The 17,290-nt window shown below is 44.2% G+C and overlaps 1 protein-coding gene across 5 annotated transcripts in view; it reads right to left on the reverse strand.

The window, feature by feature from the left end:
* The window catches only part of Kiaa1217 (KIAA1217 ortholog), a 65,781-nt gene that overhangs the window by 9,428 nt on the left and 39,063 nt on the right, over positions 1 to 17,290 (reverse strand). For 4 of the 5 annotated variants that reach the window (XM_035442800.1, XM_035442797.1, XM_035442796.1 and 1 more), the window contains 7 exons: positions 15,527 to 15,702; positions 12,276 to 12,406; positions 11,587 to 11,734; positions 8,300 to 8,759; positions 5,228 to 5,411; positions 2,792 to 2,952; positions 1,990 to 2,154 (listed from right to left, as the gene is read on the reverse strand). In XM_035442800.1, coding sequence (XP_035298691.1) covers positions 1,990 to 2,154; positions 2,792 to 2,952; positions 5,228 to 5,411; positions 8,300 to 8,759; positions 11,587 to 11,734; positions 12,276 to 12,406; positions 15,527 to 15,702 — 1,425 coding nt within the window. The remainder of the gene's footprint in view (positions 1 to 1,989; positions 2,155 to 2,791; positions 2,953 to 5,227; positions 5,412 to 8,299; positions 8,760 to 11,586; positions 11,735 to 12,275; positions 12,407 to 15,526; positions 15,703 to 17,290) is intronic. The other variant, XM_035442798.1, reaches the window with a different exon arrangement.

Genomic DNA, 17,290 nt, shown 5'->3' on the forward strand with positions numbered 1-17,290 from the left:
AACAGTCACAGCCCCCATGCTGCTTGGCTGCTTCTTTCCAAGCAATGCATGCTTTTTAGCACCATGTGGGCATGGATGGCCAAGGAGCTGCCGAACTCCAGACATAACAGTGGGGTTAGCAGCTGGCTCATATGAGAAGGGCCAGGGAGACTAGTTCGTAGATAAAGAGCAGAAGTGCTGCTTCTGTTTATCAGATGGCAGGGTTGGGGACAACAGGAGAGTCTATTGACACTGACATTGTGGAGGACCACTGATAACTGTGTCCAAAGCTGCTTAGCATCAGCAGTCCTCATGGCTATGCAATAACCCACCACCAGTGCTATAGGCCTCACTCAAGAGGACTAGTAAATGAGAATCTCTGTGATGTGGGGCATTTTCCACACAAATGCTCCAGTAATTCTAATGTGCAGTTAGCATTAAAAAGAACTTACTGAAATGAATAATCTTAAACAATTGCGTAATTGTCTGTATCAAATGTTGACATCTGGAAACACCTCAGTAGGCAGAAAGAAGAATTTGTAACTTTGCCAAGTGAACATTCTAGCATCTGTCCTCACATCTGGACATAGCTGGCAACAGGGACTCTCTTCTGCCTTCAACACTTGTCTCTCTGTTTTGGCCATCTCTGCCCTCCATGTTCTCTATTCCTTAGAAAGTGAATCCTGGCTTGACTTATTTACAGGCCTGCCTACTGAAACCACCTGCTATGTCCTCTGAGCTGTTTTTTCAGATGCCTGGTCACCTGAACACAGGACACTATTTAATGGAAACTACCCTTAGAGGGAACTGAAGAGTCTCCTTGTTGTGCTTGGGGTCTGACTCAAGAGCACACATAGGCAAACTAGCTGGACCTACAGAGCTAGAGAATTTCAGTCTCTATTATAAATAGCCACTTACAGGACAAGAAGCCAGATACCAGACTCCCCACTCCCTGAAAAGGGATTATCACAGAAGACACTGCAGACAAAGGACTCTAAATGTGGGAGAGGTCATCTCAAATGGTGGCTATGACAAGTATATGGTTCCTTTTGGAGGACTGAGATTGGAACATTCAAAAACTTAATGGTCACAAATTATAAATCTGTTTCCTATCAGTAAGCTCCTGACCATTCTAAGAACACATGGAGTCTACTTGGTGGAGGGCTTGACCCAGGACACTCTGTGAACTTGTGCGAGTATTCAAAGGGTTCACCGACCAATGCAACACTCAGCAGTCCATTTTCCTTATGATATACAAGGAGTTCATTTTGGCAGCTATCACCATGGAGACCATGAAAACCAGAATAGACTCAGCATCACAAAATAGGCATGGCTTAACGGTTTCTCCATTCCACACAAAGAAATTAGATTCACCGGGCTGCACCAAACCACATAGACAATGGTAAATAGATAGCATGTTTTGGAGTCCCACAAAGGGTACAGTCTCTGAGAAGGAAAAATATCCCATAAAAAGGGGGAATCAAAAAGATCCTGAGTTTGGTCTAGGAATTATGTATGTTATCTAATGAGGTGAGTTCTCAGGACATGCTTGCAGGGAAGAGTCACATTCATGACAGGAACATGGGATGGCCTTGGTTACATCCTACCATCCATTCTCAGTCCTAACAGAGAGCTATGTCATTAAATATTTTTTTTTTAAAAAGAACCCAATAAAATACTCTCTAATAGGCCAAGGAAAATGGAAAAGAATAGATTATTCCTATCACCTAGATCTAGGGAGGTCTACAACTGATTTTTCTATGTAACCTTTACAGAACTGTTTTAAAAATGGTCTCTATCCACACATCTTCCAGGTGCCCAGAGAGATGGTTGGCTCACATCTTGGAAAAACAGGCCAGGATTAAAGGACACAACTAACGTACACTAGCTTTAGTGCCCTTGACTAGCATTGTTCAGTTAACAAAACTGTAGGCTCCATGGCCTGAGAAACTGAGAAACGGAGATGAGAAGGCAAAAAGCCATTGGCCAGGGGTCACCTCAGCTACATACCTGGAGTTCTGCCATGATTTTGTCTCCTTCTTCTTCTTCCTCCTCATCCTTGGAGGAAGAAGTAGGGACTGGTGGTGGGGATGGGGCCCAGGCTGAGGCAGGCTCCTCTGTGGGACATTTTGTAGCTCTTGTCTGTGGGGTTGGCCCAGGGTCTTCACTGCTCACCTATAAGGGATTCAGACCATAGATACTGGTGTAAGACCCTTAGGTCAGACTACATAGATTCTCATTACCTCTTTGGCTCTGGCTCTTCTGGCCAAAAAGCTGTTTTATTTTCTTGAATTTGGTTTGGGTTTGCTTACATAAATTGTCACATTGGTGAATGGTTTGAAGAATTATAAAATTGTAAATCCCTCCACATTTACAAAAGGCCCTCCCCACAGTGCATTTCCAATTGGAAATTGTACTTTTTCATTTAACACAAGGGACAAGGATTTCCAAGTGTAAGCTAAGCTCACTTAACAGCTTTTTATACAAACACCCACAGCTATGTCTGCTGATCTATTACCTTGGTAAAACTGTCTTTCTTTCTACCCTCTCCCTTTTCAGGGAAGATAGCTGGTGATCTGCATTTCATAATATCCCATTAAAAGTCAAATAAGGCTAGCCCGGGCTAGTCCAATGGCACTGGCCGACATTCTCCATCTGAGGCACTTTGTGGGGACCTAGGTGAATTTAATCGCTATTCTTTTTGTTTGTTTGCTTTGGGTTTTTTTGTTTGTTTGTTTTTTAATATTTTTTAATGTTTAAGACAGAACTGTTGGCACCCAGAAACCATTTGCCAGGATACAACCCGCCAGACCTTAGACATGCTCTCCTTTCTGCCTGTGTAGATGACATCTCCAGACCTCGTGGTGGTAAGTCCTGACCCAGGCAGGTAGCTTCGCCGAGGGGGTGGGGGCGGAGGAGGAGGTGACTTTCCCCCTAGCTTGTCCAATTCCTGCTCAGAATTTGGAGAATCTTCTGGAAAAGAGTATGGCATTTCTAAGATAATCTCTTTTCAAGATACATCTGGTGTGTACAAACGTATTGCAATTAGACTTACAAACTCTATTCTCTCTACGGACCAGTGATAAGGGGACAGCCTTGACAGCAAACTGAACTTAACTCACAGAAAGCCCCTGCATATGTGACCTCCCTTCTTGCTAACTCAGTTCTCTCATCTCTTACATACTACATACAACATATTAGAACAACAGACTTTCCATTGGGATGTTCTGGGGACTAAAAGACATATATACAAACATTGGCATATTGTGAATGCAATGCAGACTATTAGATTTATTATTAAATGAATTTCTTGGTATGTACAAAAACTGAGGGGCACTAGAAAAGTGAAAAAAAAAATTGGGAAACTGAAGTTAAGTTCCAAATGCTTTGCCAGGCTTCCAAAGTCTCCAATTGCAGCCTGAAACAGTATTATCTATAAGAATTTACATAGCTATGGGGATAGACTCTAGCTAAAGAGGGGAGATGTAGACAGGAAATGAGGACAGAGAATAAAGCAAGGAAGAAATGGGACTCTGGGGAGAAGAGACATGGTGAAGGGTTAGGAAAGGTGTCTTGCTGGCAATATGGAGGACACTATTATAAATTAGAGTTAACAGCAATGTTAGGGGACATGGGTATTTCTTGGCCCTACCTCATATTCGGTAAAGCCATTTCTCACTCAAAGTTTAACCCAACAGCCTGGTTTCTGCCCCTCCTCAACCTGAGACCCACAGGCTCGCCAAACCAAAGCCCACAACTGGTTTCTGGAGTTTTCTTTCATTCTCTCTCTGGACTTTGCCTGGACTCCTAGGGTTATATTTTACTTTTATGGGAAACTGAGACTTGTTTTGAGGAGGTTCTTCAGTTTCTACTTTGAGTTGTAATGAAGACCTAGGTAAGTCACTGGGACGAAAAGCAAGTGGTTTTTCCCAAAGGCTCCCTTCAAGGCTGCCCATGATGTAGGTGGTAGGTGGACCCTACCCAACTGGGAGGGTTGCCTTGACTTTGAGCATCCACCCAGGGATTGCCAAGGCTGACAGTAGAGGCCTGTCTTCTCAGTGCTCTGTGAGCTTCATCAAGTCCTTCAGTCTCGTTGGCTACACCCTGACCTGGCTACTGAGCCTAGTTTTAGCAGACAATCCTGCTGTCAGCTTAGTGAGGATCTCTCCAGCCCTGATACTTCTCTCTCATTTACTGTAAGACTCTTGAACAAATCTTTCTCTGATATTTAAAGAAATATCTACTGAATAATTTGTATTTAACAATGACCTAGGCTGTGGTGTTCAAATTTTCCATTAAGCTATTCCTATTTACTCATTACCTGTGTAGTTTAACAATAAGACGTTGTATGTAGACTATCGTTTCACTAGTAAGAATGCATTAAAAAAAATGACATTTGTCACACACACACACACCTGATAGAAACCAACATTTACAGCTACAGGTAACTGCTACACATTGTGGGTGGCCTGTGCATTAGTGAACTATTTCTGATAATGTTGTTGTTGTTTATTTTTTGTTAAGTAGGAAATGGTAATATACTGAATAAAAACATTCATGTTGGTAACTGAAGAATTTATGCAGGATTTTTTTTTAATTTACTTCTGGTTTCTTGAGACAGGGTTTCTCTGTGTAGCCCTGGATATCCTCAAAATCAGAGACCCACCTGCCTCAACCTCCCAAGTGCTGGGATTAAAGGCGTGCACTACCACTGCCCATTGGGAATATTTTAATCTGAAGGTAAAAAATGAAAATGAGACATCTTTACAAAATATGTGCTATATTTGTGGTGCATAAATAAGGAAAGATGAGAATTATATGAAACACCAACAGACTGTGGAAAGATTAACAACAAGGAAGGCAGTCATTCAAGGTAGAAATGTGATGAGGTATGACCAGAGGAGAAAAGCCAGCTTTGGAGAATAATGACCCCTCCAGTGTCTCAACCACCTCAGGAAATTTCTTTTGTAGAAAGACTGTATGGTGTGGAAGTATTATCTGGCCTACACATAGAGGTCAGAAGACGACCTTCAGGAGTTGGTTCTCCCCTTCTACTACATCAACTTTGGGGGTGAACTCAGGTTGTCAGGCTTGGTGGCAAGTGGCTTTTCCTGCTGAGCCACTGAGATTCTTCAGAAAGCAAGACATGGTCCTGTTGCCTCACAGGAGCTTATGTGTGTGACAAACTCTGATTCGAGGCCAGTGAGCTTGCAGATCTCTGCAAGGCCTGCTGTGGGCTGGCCCTTACCTGACAGCTCCAGCTTGTCCACTGTGGTTTCAGCCTTTGGCACTGGGCCGGAAGCTGGCGGCATCTCCAGGTTTGGAATTGACTTCATGATGTTGGCCTGAGCTTCTTCCAGCAGCTTCTCAAACTCTTTCCCATTATAGTGTTCCAGATTTTGCCTTTTTTCTTCCCATTTCCTTTCTGCTTTCTGCAGGAAAATGACAATTGCAGATAGTTTAAAAACCAGAGAGAAGTTTTGGGTTAGAGATTTCATACCGAAGTGAGGAAGGAGTGTAACACAGTTAAAGTGTTGATGAGATATGCCCTGGTCCATCTGAGGCTGCCTGCCAACTTACATCTGCCGCTCTGCCCAGACCCATCAAACTGCTTCAGCGCTGGCGACACTCATCCACAGATCAGCTATCTCAGAAGCTCAACCTGCCCCTTGACAATCACTCAGCACTTACCATAGACTTCTGCCAACGCTAGATTAAAAGGGGTATGGATGTTGCTTTCAAAGGTGTTTTCAACTACTAAACTCTGTTTTCTAAATTCAGTTTGCATTGCAAAACAAATGTTTAAACAAACAGCAATACAAACCCAAACACTCACTATGAACCACAATAAGAACCTATGTCCTCATTTTACAATGCACTCATGTAGTGAACTACCATGTGGTACTCTATTAATATGTATAATTTTAAGATTTTTATGCACCAGTTGCAAAAATAAATTAAGGTTAAAAAAATCCTTTGCCTCAATTCTAATTCCACTCAAGACTATGTGACCTCTGGGTCATCCTTTCTTACTTATAAAATGGGAAGGGGTATCGTTTCAGATTATCTACAATGTGATCAATTTCATGATAGAGACACATTCAAGCATTTCAAAAACCAACAGAAGCCCCACTTCCACCATCATCAGTCTTCTGTGTTTTCCCTCCCTAGCACTGACCACATGGCTCATACTTGGTGAGCCACAAACAGGAAAGCCTGGCTCACTGCTGACCCAGAGTCTCTGAGAGGTAGTAAGGATCAGTGAGTGAATAAAGCATACCTGATTTGTCAATGGCCGGGGTGACAGAAAGGCCCTGGGCCTCTGTCTCTACCCATGCACAGGACATTTTTGGAGACAGTCCTAAGTGTCCTTACACAACTTGAAATATATACATCTTATTAATAATGTTGCCTGCCAGGTTTTTAGTAGATGTTTATAAAATAAAAGTGTTGTCACGACGGGAGGGAGAAGGAAACTGGGATTGTCATGTAAATCAATCTTGTTTCTAATTCAAATAATAATAATAATAATAATAATAATAATAATAATAATAATAAAGTGTTGTCACACTGACATCCTTTAAGTAAGGAAAGGCACACCCTACCTCCACCCCCAGTGCTGGGGATAGAGTCATACTCCACCAATCACCTTCTGTCTCTCCCTCAATAAGCAATTTTTAAGTGACACAGATCAAGGTACAGACATTGCATATGGAATAGAAACTACCTCTTGTCTAGAGACTGCACGACCATGGCAGTTTTAGTAGGTCATCTTAACAGACCTGGAGTTGTCTGCCATGTAAGACAGGTGAAGGGGGGTATGACCAGGTTTCTAGGGACAGGAGAAAAGGCCCTGGGACTAGGGGAAAGTCAGAGCTGGGGAAGTGAAATATACTAATATACTTAAAATAATGTTTTATTTTAAATGTCATTTGACTTGTTTATTTTTCAGTAATGGGGAACCCGGGAAGAAGCACACGCTGAGCCAGTGCTTTGCTGACCTATTCCCACCCCAGCATCTTCCTGTGTAACCCAGGATGCCCTCTAACTCACAACATTCCTGCTTGAACCTTTCAACTGCTACAATACGGGTGTTCCCCACCACAGCCACTGCTCTGTTTCCATTCTCAGACTACTGCAGTAACTTCCCAGTCAGCTCCCTCAGTTCCAGACCCATCACCTCAACTGACTCTTCGTATTGTCTCTGGATTTCCTGGAGACACCATTTTGAAAACTCACTCACTGGTCAGACCTTCCATGTTCTTGAACATCTCTAAGTCACACCCTAGGGACCTTGCACTGGCTTCCAAGTGCTCCCACATCAGCATACTACCAGATAACCTGGTTCCCTCACAGCCTTCCTTCTTCTCCAGCATTGCTCTATTCCAGAATGCTCTCCTAAATACTAAATAATAAATTATTTTGCCAACTTGACACAAGCTAGAGTTATCTGGGAAGAGGACCCTCAGTTGAGAAAATGCCTCCATAAGATCGCCTGTAGGCAAACCTGTAGGGCATTTTCTTGATGAGTAATTGATATGTGCCATCCCCAGCATGGTGGTCCTGGGGTATATAAGAATGCATGTTGAGCAAAACACGGAGAACAAGCCAGTAAGCAGTGCTCCTCTATGGTCTCTGCTTCAGTTTTTGCTTTGGGTTCCTTTCTTAGCTTCCCTCGGTGGACTGAGGCCCAGGATATGTAAGCCAAATAAACCCTTCCCTCCCCAAGTTGCTTTTGGTCATGGTGTTTATCACAGCAACAGAAAGCAAACTAAGACGTTATCTTCTCTGCTTACCCAGATTCTAGTGACTTCATGATGGGAGACAAACCCTCTCCAAGCTCATCTTAGCATGGTGGCTCTGTGTGTACTGGCTCAGAAAACTCACTGCCACATTTCTCTGCAAGCTTACATTCAGCCACCTCAGGTGGGCATACCAGACCCAGATCAGCGCACATAGGAGCCGGCAGATGCTTCCTATCAGGTATTTCCCCATGAGAGCCAGTTGCTCAACATTTACCAGCATACCCCTGACCCATCTTCCTCCAGGTTAGGGGTCATTCTTACACCTAATGACCTACCCCTGTATTCTGTTTCTAGAAAAATCTGAAAGCAAACAACAATAAAACTCCTAAATATCCATAAAAAGCTACCTTTAGTCACCATATACCTTTGATTCATATTGTATTCATGTGGATACAGTCCTATTCATATGTGAACAATACATATTCACACATCGATATCTAAATATATAACAACCAGAATATACACTCCCGGTAGGAAAGGGCATGGGGTTGTGAGAAATGGAAATAGGACTGTACCTCAATGGACACTGCCCTGTTCTTGGCACTCACACTGTGGATTTCCTCAATGAACAAGCTCTGCATGGAAGAACCATTCATTGGAGTTTGAGGGGATTGGGGGGCTGGAGCAGACTGTGGTGCAGAGGTTACTTCCTGTGTGACCGCTGTAGGGCTGGCTGTATGGGAACCAGTCCCTCCAGGCAAGTTCTGGGCGGGGTTCAGCAAGGCTGAGGAGTGCTGGGAGGGCTGCATGACCACAGGGGAGCTCTGTACATGGTGAACCGTCATGGTGGACAGAGGTACCACTTCTGACTTCACATCACCAGGGCCTCCGGTGCTGCTGTGGAGGGGCTGCCCGGGCCCATGGACTGACTCCTCCTGATGCTTCAGGATCTCTGCAGCTGTGGCCTTCTCCATGGCGACATACTGTGCAGCTTGGGCTGCATCTGTGCCTTTCAGGAGCCCATCAGTGACATGCCTAGGAGAAACCATACACAGCAGTGTTAAATGATGAAGCGTGTTCCTCCATGCTCTCTCTGTGGTGTATCTGAACGCTATGTATCAGTACCCGTTTAGGTGAAAATATTAAAGAACTCAGGATGGTTTAGGGGTGAGGGTTAGCCTGGCAAAGTTCCAAAGCCACATGGGCTTTTGTAGTTCTTTCTTCAAAAGATGGTCTTGTTTGGGTGGGAACTCAGAAACACATCTGCCATGGTCCACGTGGAGATCAGAGGATAATGTGTGGAGTCTCAGTCCTCACTTTCTACCTTGCTGAGGCTGGATCTCATTGCTGCTATTGATGTCAGCATGGCCTGTGAGCTTGTGGAGACTTTCCTGTCTCTGCCTTCCATCTGGTCATAGGTATACTCATGCTCCTGTGCCTGGTACTACATGGATTCTAGGGATTTGAACTCAGGTCCTCATGCTTTGTGGCATGTGCCCTTACCCACTTAGTCATGCCATGAGCCCCAGGAGATAGTCTCTTTCTTTTACGGTAACACTATTGTGCCCAGACTAAGACTAGTCCCTCACTGGTGGTGGTAAATGTAATTGAACACATGTTTACCAATAATCACTCCTCTGCCTGATCCTGGCCTGTGAAGCCCTCAAATACACTGAATTCTCACTCAGAAGCTTCTAGAAGTCTCCAAAATCTTCTTGGACTATGAGCCATTTCAGCCTGTATCTCACCTTATTGCTTTCTTTCCCTTCATGTGGAATCAACCAAGTCTTTCGAATTTAAGGCCAACTGTGACTCCAAATTGAGGTGTGTTTTATTCCCCATCCTTTTGAACATGCTCTATGTCCATGTGCTTGGGTTCTGAGACAAAGTCTGTGTAGCTCATACTGACTTTGAACTTGGGATTATAAGCATATGCTTGGTTCTTTGGGAGTCATTCAAAATTATGTGTCCATTTTCATACAGACTACAGTGGAAAAGACAGTGGTCTTTGGAAGTACACACCCCTGTATTTGAGTATTAGTTCTAACATGCTCTAGAATGCCAGGGACATTGCCACTTTGAGTCTCCAGTACTTCTGTAGAATGTAACAATGGCAATAAAGATGGTGCCTTCTTACAGCTGGGCAGAAATGGCACATGACTTTAATCCCATCACTCAGGAGGCAGAGGCAGGCAGATCTGAGTTTGAAGCTAGCCTGGTCCACAGAGTGAGTTCCAGGGCAGCCACAGCTACATAGAAAAACCCCGGCTTGAAAAACAAACAAGCAAAGTTAGTGCCTTCTACAGGGAGTGTGTGTTTGGGATAACACTGTAAAGTTATGTATCAAGAAATGTCAAACAGGGGACTTGATCCCCACATTTTAATTAGTTTTTTGTTCTCTTTTCATTAGAATACATTTTCCTTCTGATTTGAACAAAAGGCCCTACATTCTATTACTTTCCTCTGCTACTCACATCGGTGTCTCTTTTGCTTTTTACTTTACCTACTAAAGGCTACTTAAATCTCCAAGTCACTGATGATTGATATCACACGATCCCATCTTATTCAAGACCCTGTATTCACTGGTTCTACAACAAATACTGAGCTTAATCACCCAGCACTGGGTATAAGAACATCTCTTAACTGGTTTCCAGAGAGAAGAGAGAAGGGACATTGCTTCCTGCCAGCCCACTGTTTTCATTTAATGACGTTGGCTTAGTTTAGACTTCATGGGCTCTCGAATTTGGCCAATAGCTTACTGAAAAAGTACTTGAACTGATCTTTATTATACTGGAGGGAAGAGTTCACTTGGTGAGAGAAAATGAACGATGTAACACAATACAGCTCCTTCCTGGATGGTCTATGTGGACTTAGAATTCCTTTAGCATCTGGTATTTCTGCAGTGGACTATACACCTGCTTTGGAAGAGTTATCTTGTTGAGGTTGGTGATTGTTAGACAAATCAAATCTGCTTATGACTAGTTATCCATCTTAAAGTTAACTGCATACCCAATATAATTCTCTTCTAAATCTGATAGAGAGATTAGCCAGGAAACAAAATTCTTACAAAGTTTCTGACATACTACTTCTGCCTGGGAACTACTCTTTCTCTCTTTTCTCCCTTCTTTCCTTCCTTTTTTCTTTTTTCTTTTTTTTTTTTTTGTGGTGGTATCGTTCACAGCTGAACACATCCTAGACAAGTGAGCTACACCTCAGCCTTTGTAAACATGGGTATGAAGATTCTAGAATTTTTTCATTGAAAGTTACAGATCAGGCAGTGATTTCTCTGGATCTTTCTTCACAGTAATGATCTTTGATGAGCAAGTCCACTTATGCATGCCAAGCTTCTTTCCTGGGTGGTACCAGCATGTTCTCAGATATTCTTTCAGTTGATAAACATTTGACAAAGTTTTTGTTTTTAGCTGAAGTCTCCTACGCCCCCAAGGTGAAGGAGGCAAAAACCAGAATATTTTAATTTGTTCTTCACCTACAAAATGTTACATTTATTTTTTTAAACTATTTACTTATCTAATTTTATTCTTCAATTCATTACTTTTATAGCAGTGAGGATCAAACCCAGGTATACACACTATCACTAAGCTCAGCCCATGACTAATAATTTAAAAGCCTATGACAGGTCCAGTGTGAAAGTCTACTCTGTAGAATTATATCCTCAAGCCACACTGCAGCAAATGTTTCGGAGCTGAAGGAGTTGTGGGTGCCATAAATAAGGGGTGATAAGTCATGATGTTACTAGAAATAGGTTCTTGGAAAGGGGCAGGAACATAGAGCCCATGACCTGCACAGCAGCCTTTGAGCCCCCCTCCTTAGCCAGCCACCCAACCCGGGCCACAACAGTCACCTCCGCAACATGGTCAGGACATCCGTCATGCTCCTCACTCGCTTCAGGAGGCTGTCCAGCTTGTGTGGTTCTTCCTTCAGGAACCTCACTGCCTCAACTTCTATGCGCAGGACAGCACGCATCTTATTCTGCAAGGTTGGAAACTCTCCTACAGGCCAAACCAGTGGTGAGTTATGGAATAGGAAGGCAGAATAATCACACCCAGCCCACTCCTAGGACCTAGAGTAGCACAGGGAAGTACCATGCCTACACAGGTGAGGAGGCAGTGGCTTAAGAACACAGATGGTCAGACCAAGGGACCCGGGACAAGGTCACAGCCCCAATAGATCCATTCCCTGTGTATTATGGATAAGGTCCACTGGAAGTTAGCATTGTTTTCAAGAGTTTGGTACGTCTATAAGGCGCAGTAATACAATTAAACAGACAGTTTTAATCCTATCATTCAATTTCCATTTTCTGCACCCTCTGTAAGGGTCCTCTCTAAGAAGTCCTGAATGATTCTTTCACTATCTGAAAGATTATTTATTTAAAACGGATTTCACTGTTTCCCTGGGCTGTTCTCCATTAAGTTCAAGGGATCCTTGCACCTCAGCCTCCAGAGTTGCTGGGATGACAGGTGCGTATTTGAAAGATTCTTAAACATCCCAAGAAACACACTTCCCGCTGCTCCCTTCCAGCAGAAAACTCACCTTTGAGAGTGGCCACAGCTTCCCCCACTTGTCGCAGGAGGAAAGCTCCATCCTCCACATCTTTCAGAGTCACCACTCGGCCAGCGGATGACGAGTCCTTCTTCAAATCCTCAACAAAGTCCTCCAGCTCACTGTGAGGAGAGTAGATACCAGGGGAGCTGAGCATGGAGCATCTCAGAAAGGACAGGATCAGGGCACTCCCCATTTTCTGCTGTGTCCCAGCCCCTCGTTAGGCTTCCATGGAAGCGGTGGAAGCACACTAGATGGTAGTTTGCTTTGGAACATTGCATAGAGGTATAAGGCAGCTAAGGAATGTTCTCTTGTGCCTGTCATTTGAAGCCGTGGCTGGCAAGGGGTGTGTGTGTGTGTGTGTGTGTGTGTGTGTGTGTGTGTGTGCTTGTGGCTTGCTTGAATTTTCAGAGGTATTCATGCCAGCCAAGGGAGCAATATGTACACACTTGGTGACCAGAATGGAAGGAGAGAAAAGCAGAGGGAAGAAAGTAGTGATAGACTAGAGATGGAGGTAGGAGGTGTGAAGAGTAATATGAGGTGTAGTCCCTCTAGTACCACAGTGGAGGGGTTCTCAACTTCGGTATCTGACATTTTGGACAAAGTAATTTCTTGTTTTTTTTTGTTTTTCTCTGAGACAGGGTTTCTCTGTGGCTTTGGAGGCTGTCCTGGAACTAGCTCTTGTAGACCAGACTGGTCTTGAACTCACAGTGATTCATCTGCCTCTGCCTCCTGAGTGCTCAGATTAAAGGCGTACGCCACCACTACCCAGCATAATTTCTTGTTTAGTGCAGGACTGTCTTGTGCACTGAAGGATCTTTAGCTACATCTCTGGCTTCTACCTGTTGAGTGCCAATAGCAAGCCACTCCACATTCCAGTAATTTGTGACACATGTGAATATCCTTTGACATGGCCAAATGTCCTTGGGAGAGAGCAAAACTATCCTCAAAATTCCCTAAGAGATAACCTCTAGTATATCTGATTGTCCCACCAATAATGATTGCTTCTCTTCTTATGGCTAAGCACTTAGCGATCTGATTTCTGGTGTCTGTGTGTGTGTGTGTGTGTGTGTGTGTGTGTGTGTGTGTGTGTGTGTGTATAAACTTTTGTACACAGAATACTAACTCCAGCAGAGCTAAGTTACATTCTTCCACTTGAAACAACAAAAACAATCTGCCCACCCCATGTGTTTGTATCCTTTCAATTTGCCTACAACTTCAAGAGAAAGCTTTTCTTAAAGATTAGTGAGGCTAGCATGCAGAGAAACACAGGGCCACTAGGTGGCAGCAAGTGAATGGCGACTGTTCCTCCTGGAGCCATTCCTAGTGGATGGCCATTGCGGAGGTGACATGGCCCTTTTCCTCTAGGTAAGTGAGGGAGGGAGGGAGGGAGGGAGGGAGGGAGGGAGGGGGAGGGAGGGAGGGCAGCTGTAAGAGGGAATCCAGCAGGACAGAGTATCCATTCAATAAGGACGAAGTCACACACAACAAATGACTCTTTGAGCAGGAAGATGGAGTGGTTGGTGATATCAACCATTCTGATACAGAAATGTCAGAAATGATCGTTAGGGCCAAAGGAGGACACCTTGGCTCCTCAGTGTCTGCATTTGTGAAACACACCTGGCATTATGTGAGCATATCCACAGGACACATAAAGCTGCTGCTCCCTGAGGAGGGAACTGGGTCAGCCCTCGTGAGACCTCTGAATACGATGCCCTTTGTGAGGGAAATTCACTCATGGGCTCAGCACAGTCTACTGCACGTGTGACTCTGAACTGCATCCACTCCCTTCAGGCTGTGATAAGACCCTCGTGCTATTCCTGTTCCATCAACCACACATATGCTGGTCAGTATGCAGACACTCCTCCAAGGAGATGTTACTTAACCTGAATCCATTCCAACAAAATGAAATCCCACTCAACTTTCTCTTACACAGTCTTCCCCTTGTGCGCCATAACACTGTGATGGGAAGATCCCCAAACTCGGCTTCCCTTTGCTGTGCAGCAGGGAACTTCTGACTAGTGTTCTGTCGTTCGTGTGCTTGTGATTCCCATGTATAGCACTGAAGGTCACTTGTGTTAATTCAGATTGTAAAAGAGACAATGCATCTAAAAATGAATGCAGGCCATCTTTTGAAAGTCATCAATGGGCTTCTGAAATGTTGGCTTTGCTCAACAAAACATCAGATATCCATGGGTGCTACGGATTACAGCATTGACTCAATTTGTTTTTGATTCTGCCTTTGTTAAAAAGAAGCATATTGTTTATTCAAATGAACCTAACCTGACTCTTATTAGAAGTCTGTTGGCTGACCCTCTCTCCATGTTTTCCTATCCCCAGAAATCCCCTCTTCTTCCTTCCTGTCCCTCTCTATTAGACCTTCTCAGTCTTCCAACATCTCTATGGCTAATCCCGGTCAGCCAATGCCTGACTCCATCCTCTGATTCAAGGTGGCTTTACTGGCAGTGGAGTGGCAGTACAAACAATCCTCTCACAACAGAAGTACATTATATCCATGTAGCAAAGCATGGAAGATCTTGACTCAATTGCTCTCTGTTCTTTTAAACCCCAGTTTCACCTCTCTGTCCTCACGCTTTCACGTTCTAAGCCTCATGGGTCAGAGTTTCCTCTCATCTTTCCTAACCTCTGTTCTGCCATACAGACCCACCAAGTTATCCTAATGTGTGTCTGAGACACAAGGGACATTCGTGATATCATCAAAAGGACATATTTCATAAATTTTAAATGAGTGCTGTGTGTAGATGGTGTGTGACTGTACATGCAAGGGCACATGGGTAGAGGTCGGAGGACACTTTTCTGGAGTTAGTTCTCTTGTTCTGTGTGAGTTCCCATGATCTTCCAGTCTCTGCATGCACAGCCCGGACAGGCATCCAGCAAGTCTCCAAAGCAGGAGTATGGTCTGTAGACTGTGCCATGCAGATAGGAATGGGACAATTCAAACACGAGACGTCATTAGCACCCTGTACCCAATTCTCCTGCCAATGCACCTGCCCCCTTCCCTAGGGATGTCCCACACTTTCCTGGTCAAGAGACATGTTGCTATGGGGACTGTAGAATGTCCCAGGCCTTGATGGAGAGACACTTGGAACTACAGACACCGGGGACAGCAGATCTCTGGCGTACACAGTAGGGGCTCAATAAAGAGAGGGAGAAAAATACCAACTAAGAAGAGGACCCTGTGAACTGTATATAGTTTTTCTTCTCAGGTAACCAGCACTCACCGTAACTTTTTGACAATCCTCTCCTCTTCGTGAAGGTACTTCTGTCTCTCTTGCTCCACCAGGGTGCGCTGGCGTTGCACGGGATCCTCCAGTCTCTTCATGGTCTCTTTCACTTTGCTACTGATTTCCAGCTCAGCCTTCTTCATCATGGCCCTCAGAATCTCCTGGTTCTGCAGCTGTGGAACAAAAGAAATCAGCTTCCATTGGCTCTGCCTCTCTGCCATCGTGAAGACTGAATGCCCTGCAGTCTTTCGAAGCGGGCTCAGAGAAAAACCACAGCTGAATCGTTATTTTGGTAAGAAAGAGGAGAAAGCAAGGACTGTCTATAATATCGCTTCCTAAGGAACAGCTGGGCTTTAGCAGGGAACTGACAGCTGAACCTCAGTTTTTTGGGGAAAAAAAAGGTAGACTCTTTTCTACCCCTTGGCTACTGTTTCATAGACTCAAGACACAGATTCAGATAGACATAATTTTATAGAGGAGCCAAAACACTAGTGTTGGAAGCCCTGTAAATCAATCAACCCTCAATCCTCGGCCCACTAGAGACATGGGGCATACCACTTAGATTTTCATGCTCTCCATTTCACGTTTGTCTGATGATGTGAGATCTGCTTTCCTTGCAGGCTCTCATGAATACTCAACAATCACTGGTTGACAGGAATTTTTCAGAATGTCTTTTTAAAGTGAATCTGTCCCCTCAGGTTCATTTGGCTCCATGTCTCAATACCATGGAATCATAGCACTTGCTATTGGTGGTGACAATGATACTGAGTCCAGAGGAGAGCAAGGCTCTTGGGAATCTACCAGTTTCACTGGATTTGACAGAGACTGCATGTGCATCTAAGCCCATAATTTCCACACGGTTTCCAGAACTCACTGGTTTTTCATCTCATGGAGCACACAGTATGCAACTTTGCAGTGAGGTTTCATAAGACACTTGTCAACACTTGCATCCTTGGGGCAGGGCAATGATGGGCTTTCATATATCCATCAGTCTCAGTAGCAGTGATTGCATTATACTCATTACATTATCCCCAAGTCCCCCAGAAGCACCAGAGAGACCTTCAGTTACCTGAATTGTTTTCTGGACCCTTCTCCACTACAAGCTATCACCTCACACAGGAGTGAGGACGCTGTTATCGTCTTTCCCATCCCATCTTCACACTGAAGGGAAGTACAGTTTGACCATGGTATCACTTGTTCAAAGCCTCACTGAGATCTCCATTACCCAAGTAAGGAGTAAACTAGGTCACATGCAAAGGCACCATTGGGTCCCAATGTCAGTGCAAGATTCTGCACAATGGTTACAGACTAAAAAGACTAAAAGACTATGGCCGTAAATGTCACTAGCTTTCATCACTATTAATAAGGAAGTGTGGTAACAGGACAGTGCTTTTGGCTGGTTGTGGGGATTTAGGGAGACAATTAAAAAATGTTTAGGATAGAGTCTGATACAAACCTAACTCTGAGTACATATCAGCTATTGTTATCAGAGAGCAGAAACCTGGGGTGGAGCCTGTGGTTGTATCTGGGAGGGAGCCAAATAAAAGTGTGCCACTCTTGGTGACCTCTATGACTCACAGTCATGTTCCCACAGCTTTGCTAATGTCCTTTGTCTATAGCTTTACCCTGCCCTTCCTTGAGACAGCCCTTCCTGAGTGTCTAGCTTCTTCCAGGTATGCCTCCTACACTCCCTGTGCCCACACCAACATCCTTTGGTCTTTCTGACTTACTGAACTCTTTTCTGCCACGCTGGCCTTGAAC

The sequence above is a fragment of the Cricetulus griseus genome, chromosome 3 (genome assembly GCF_003668045.3).
Source record: "Cricetulus griseus strain 17A/GY chromosome 3, alternate assembly CriGri-PICRH-1.0, whole genome shotgun sequence".
NCBI lineage: Eukaryota > Metazoa > Chordata > Mammalia > Rodentia > Cricetidae > Cricetulus > Cricetulus griseus.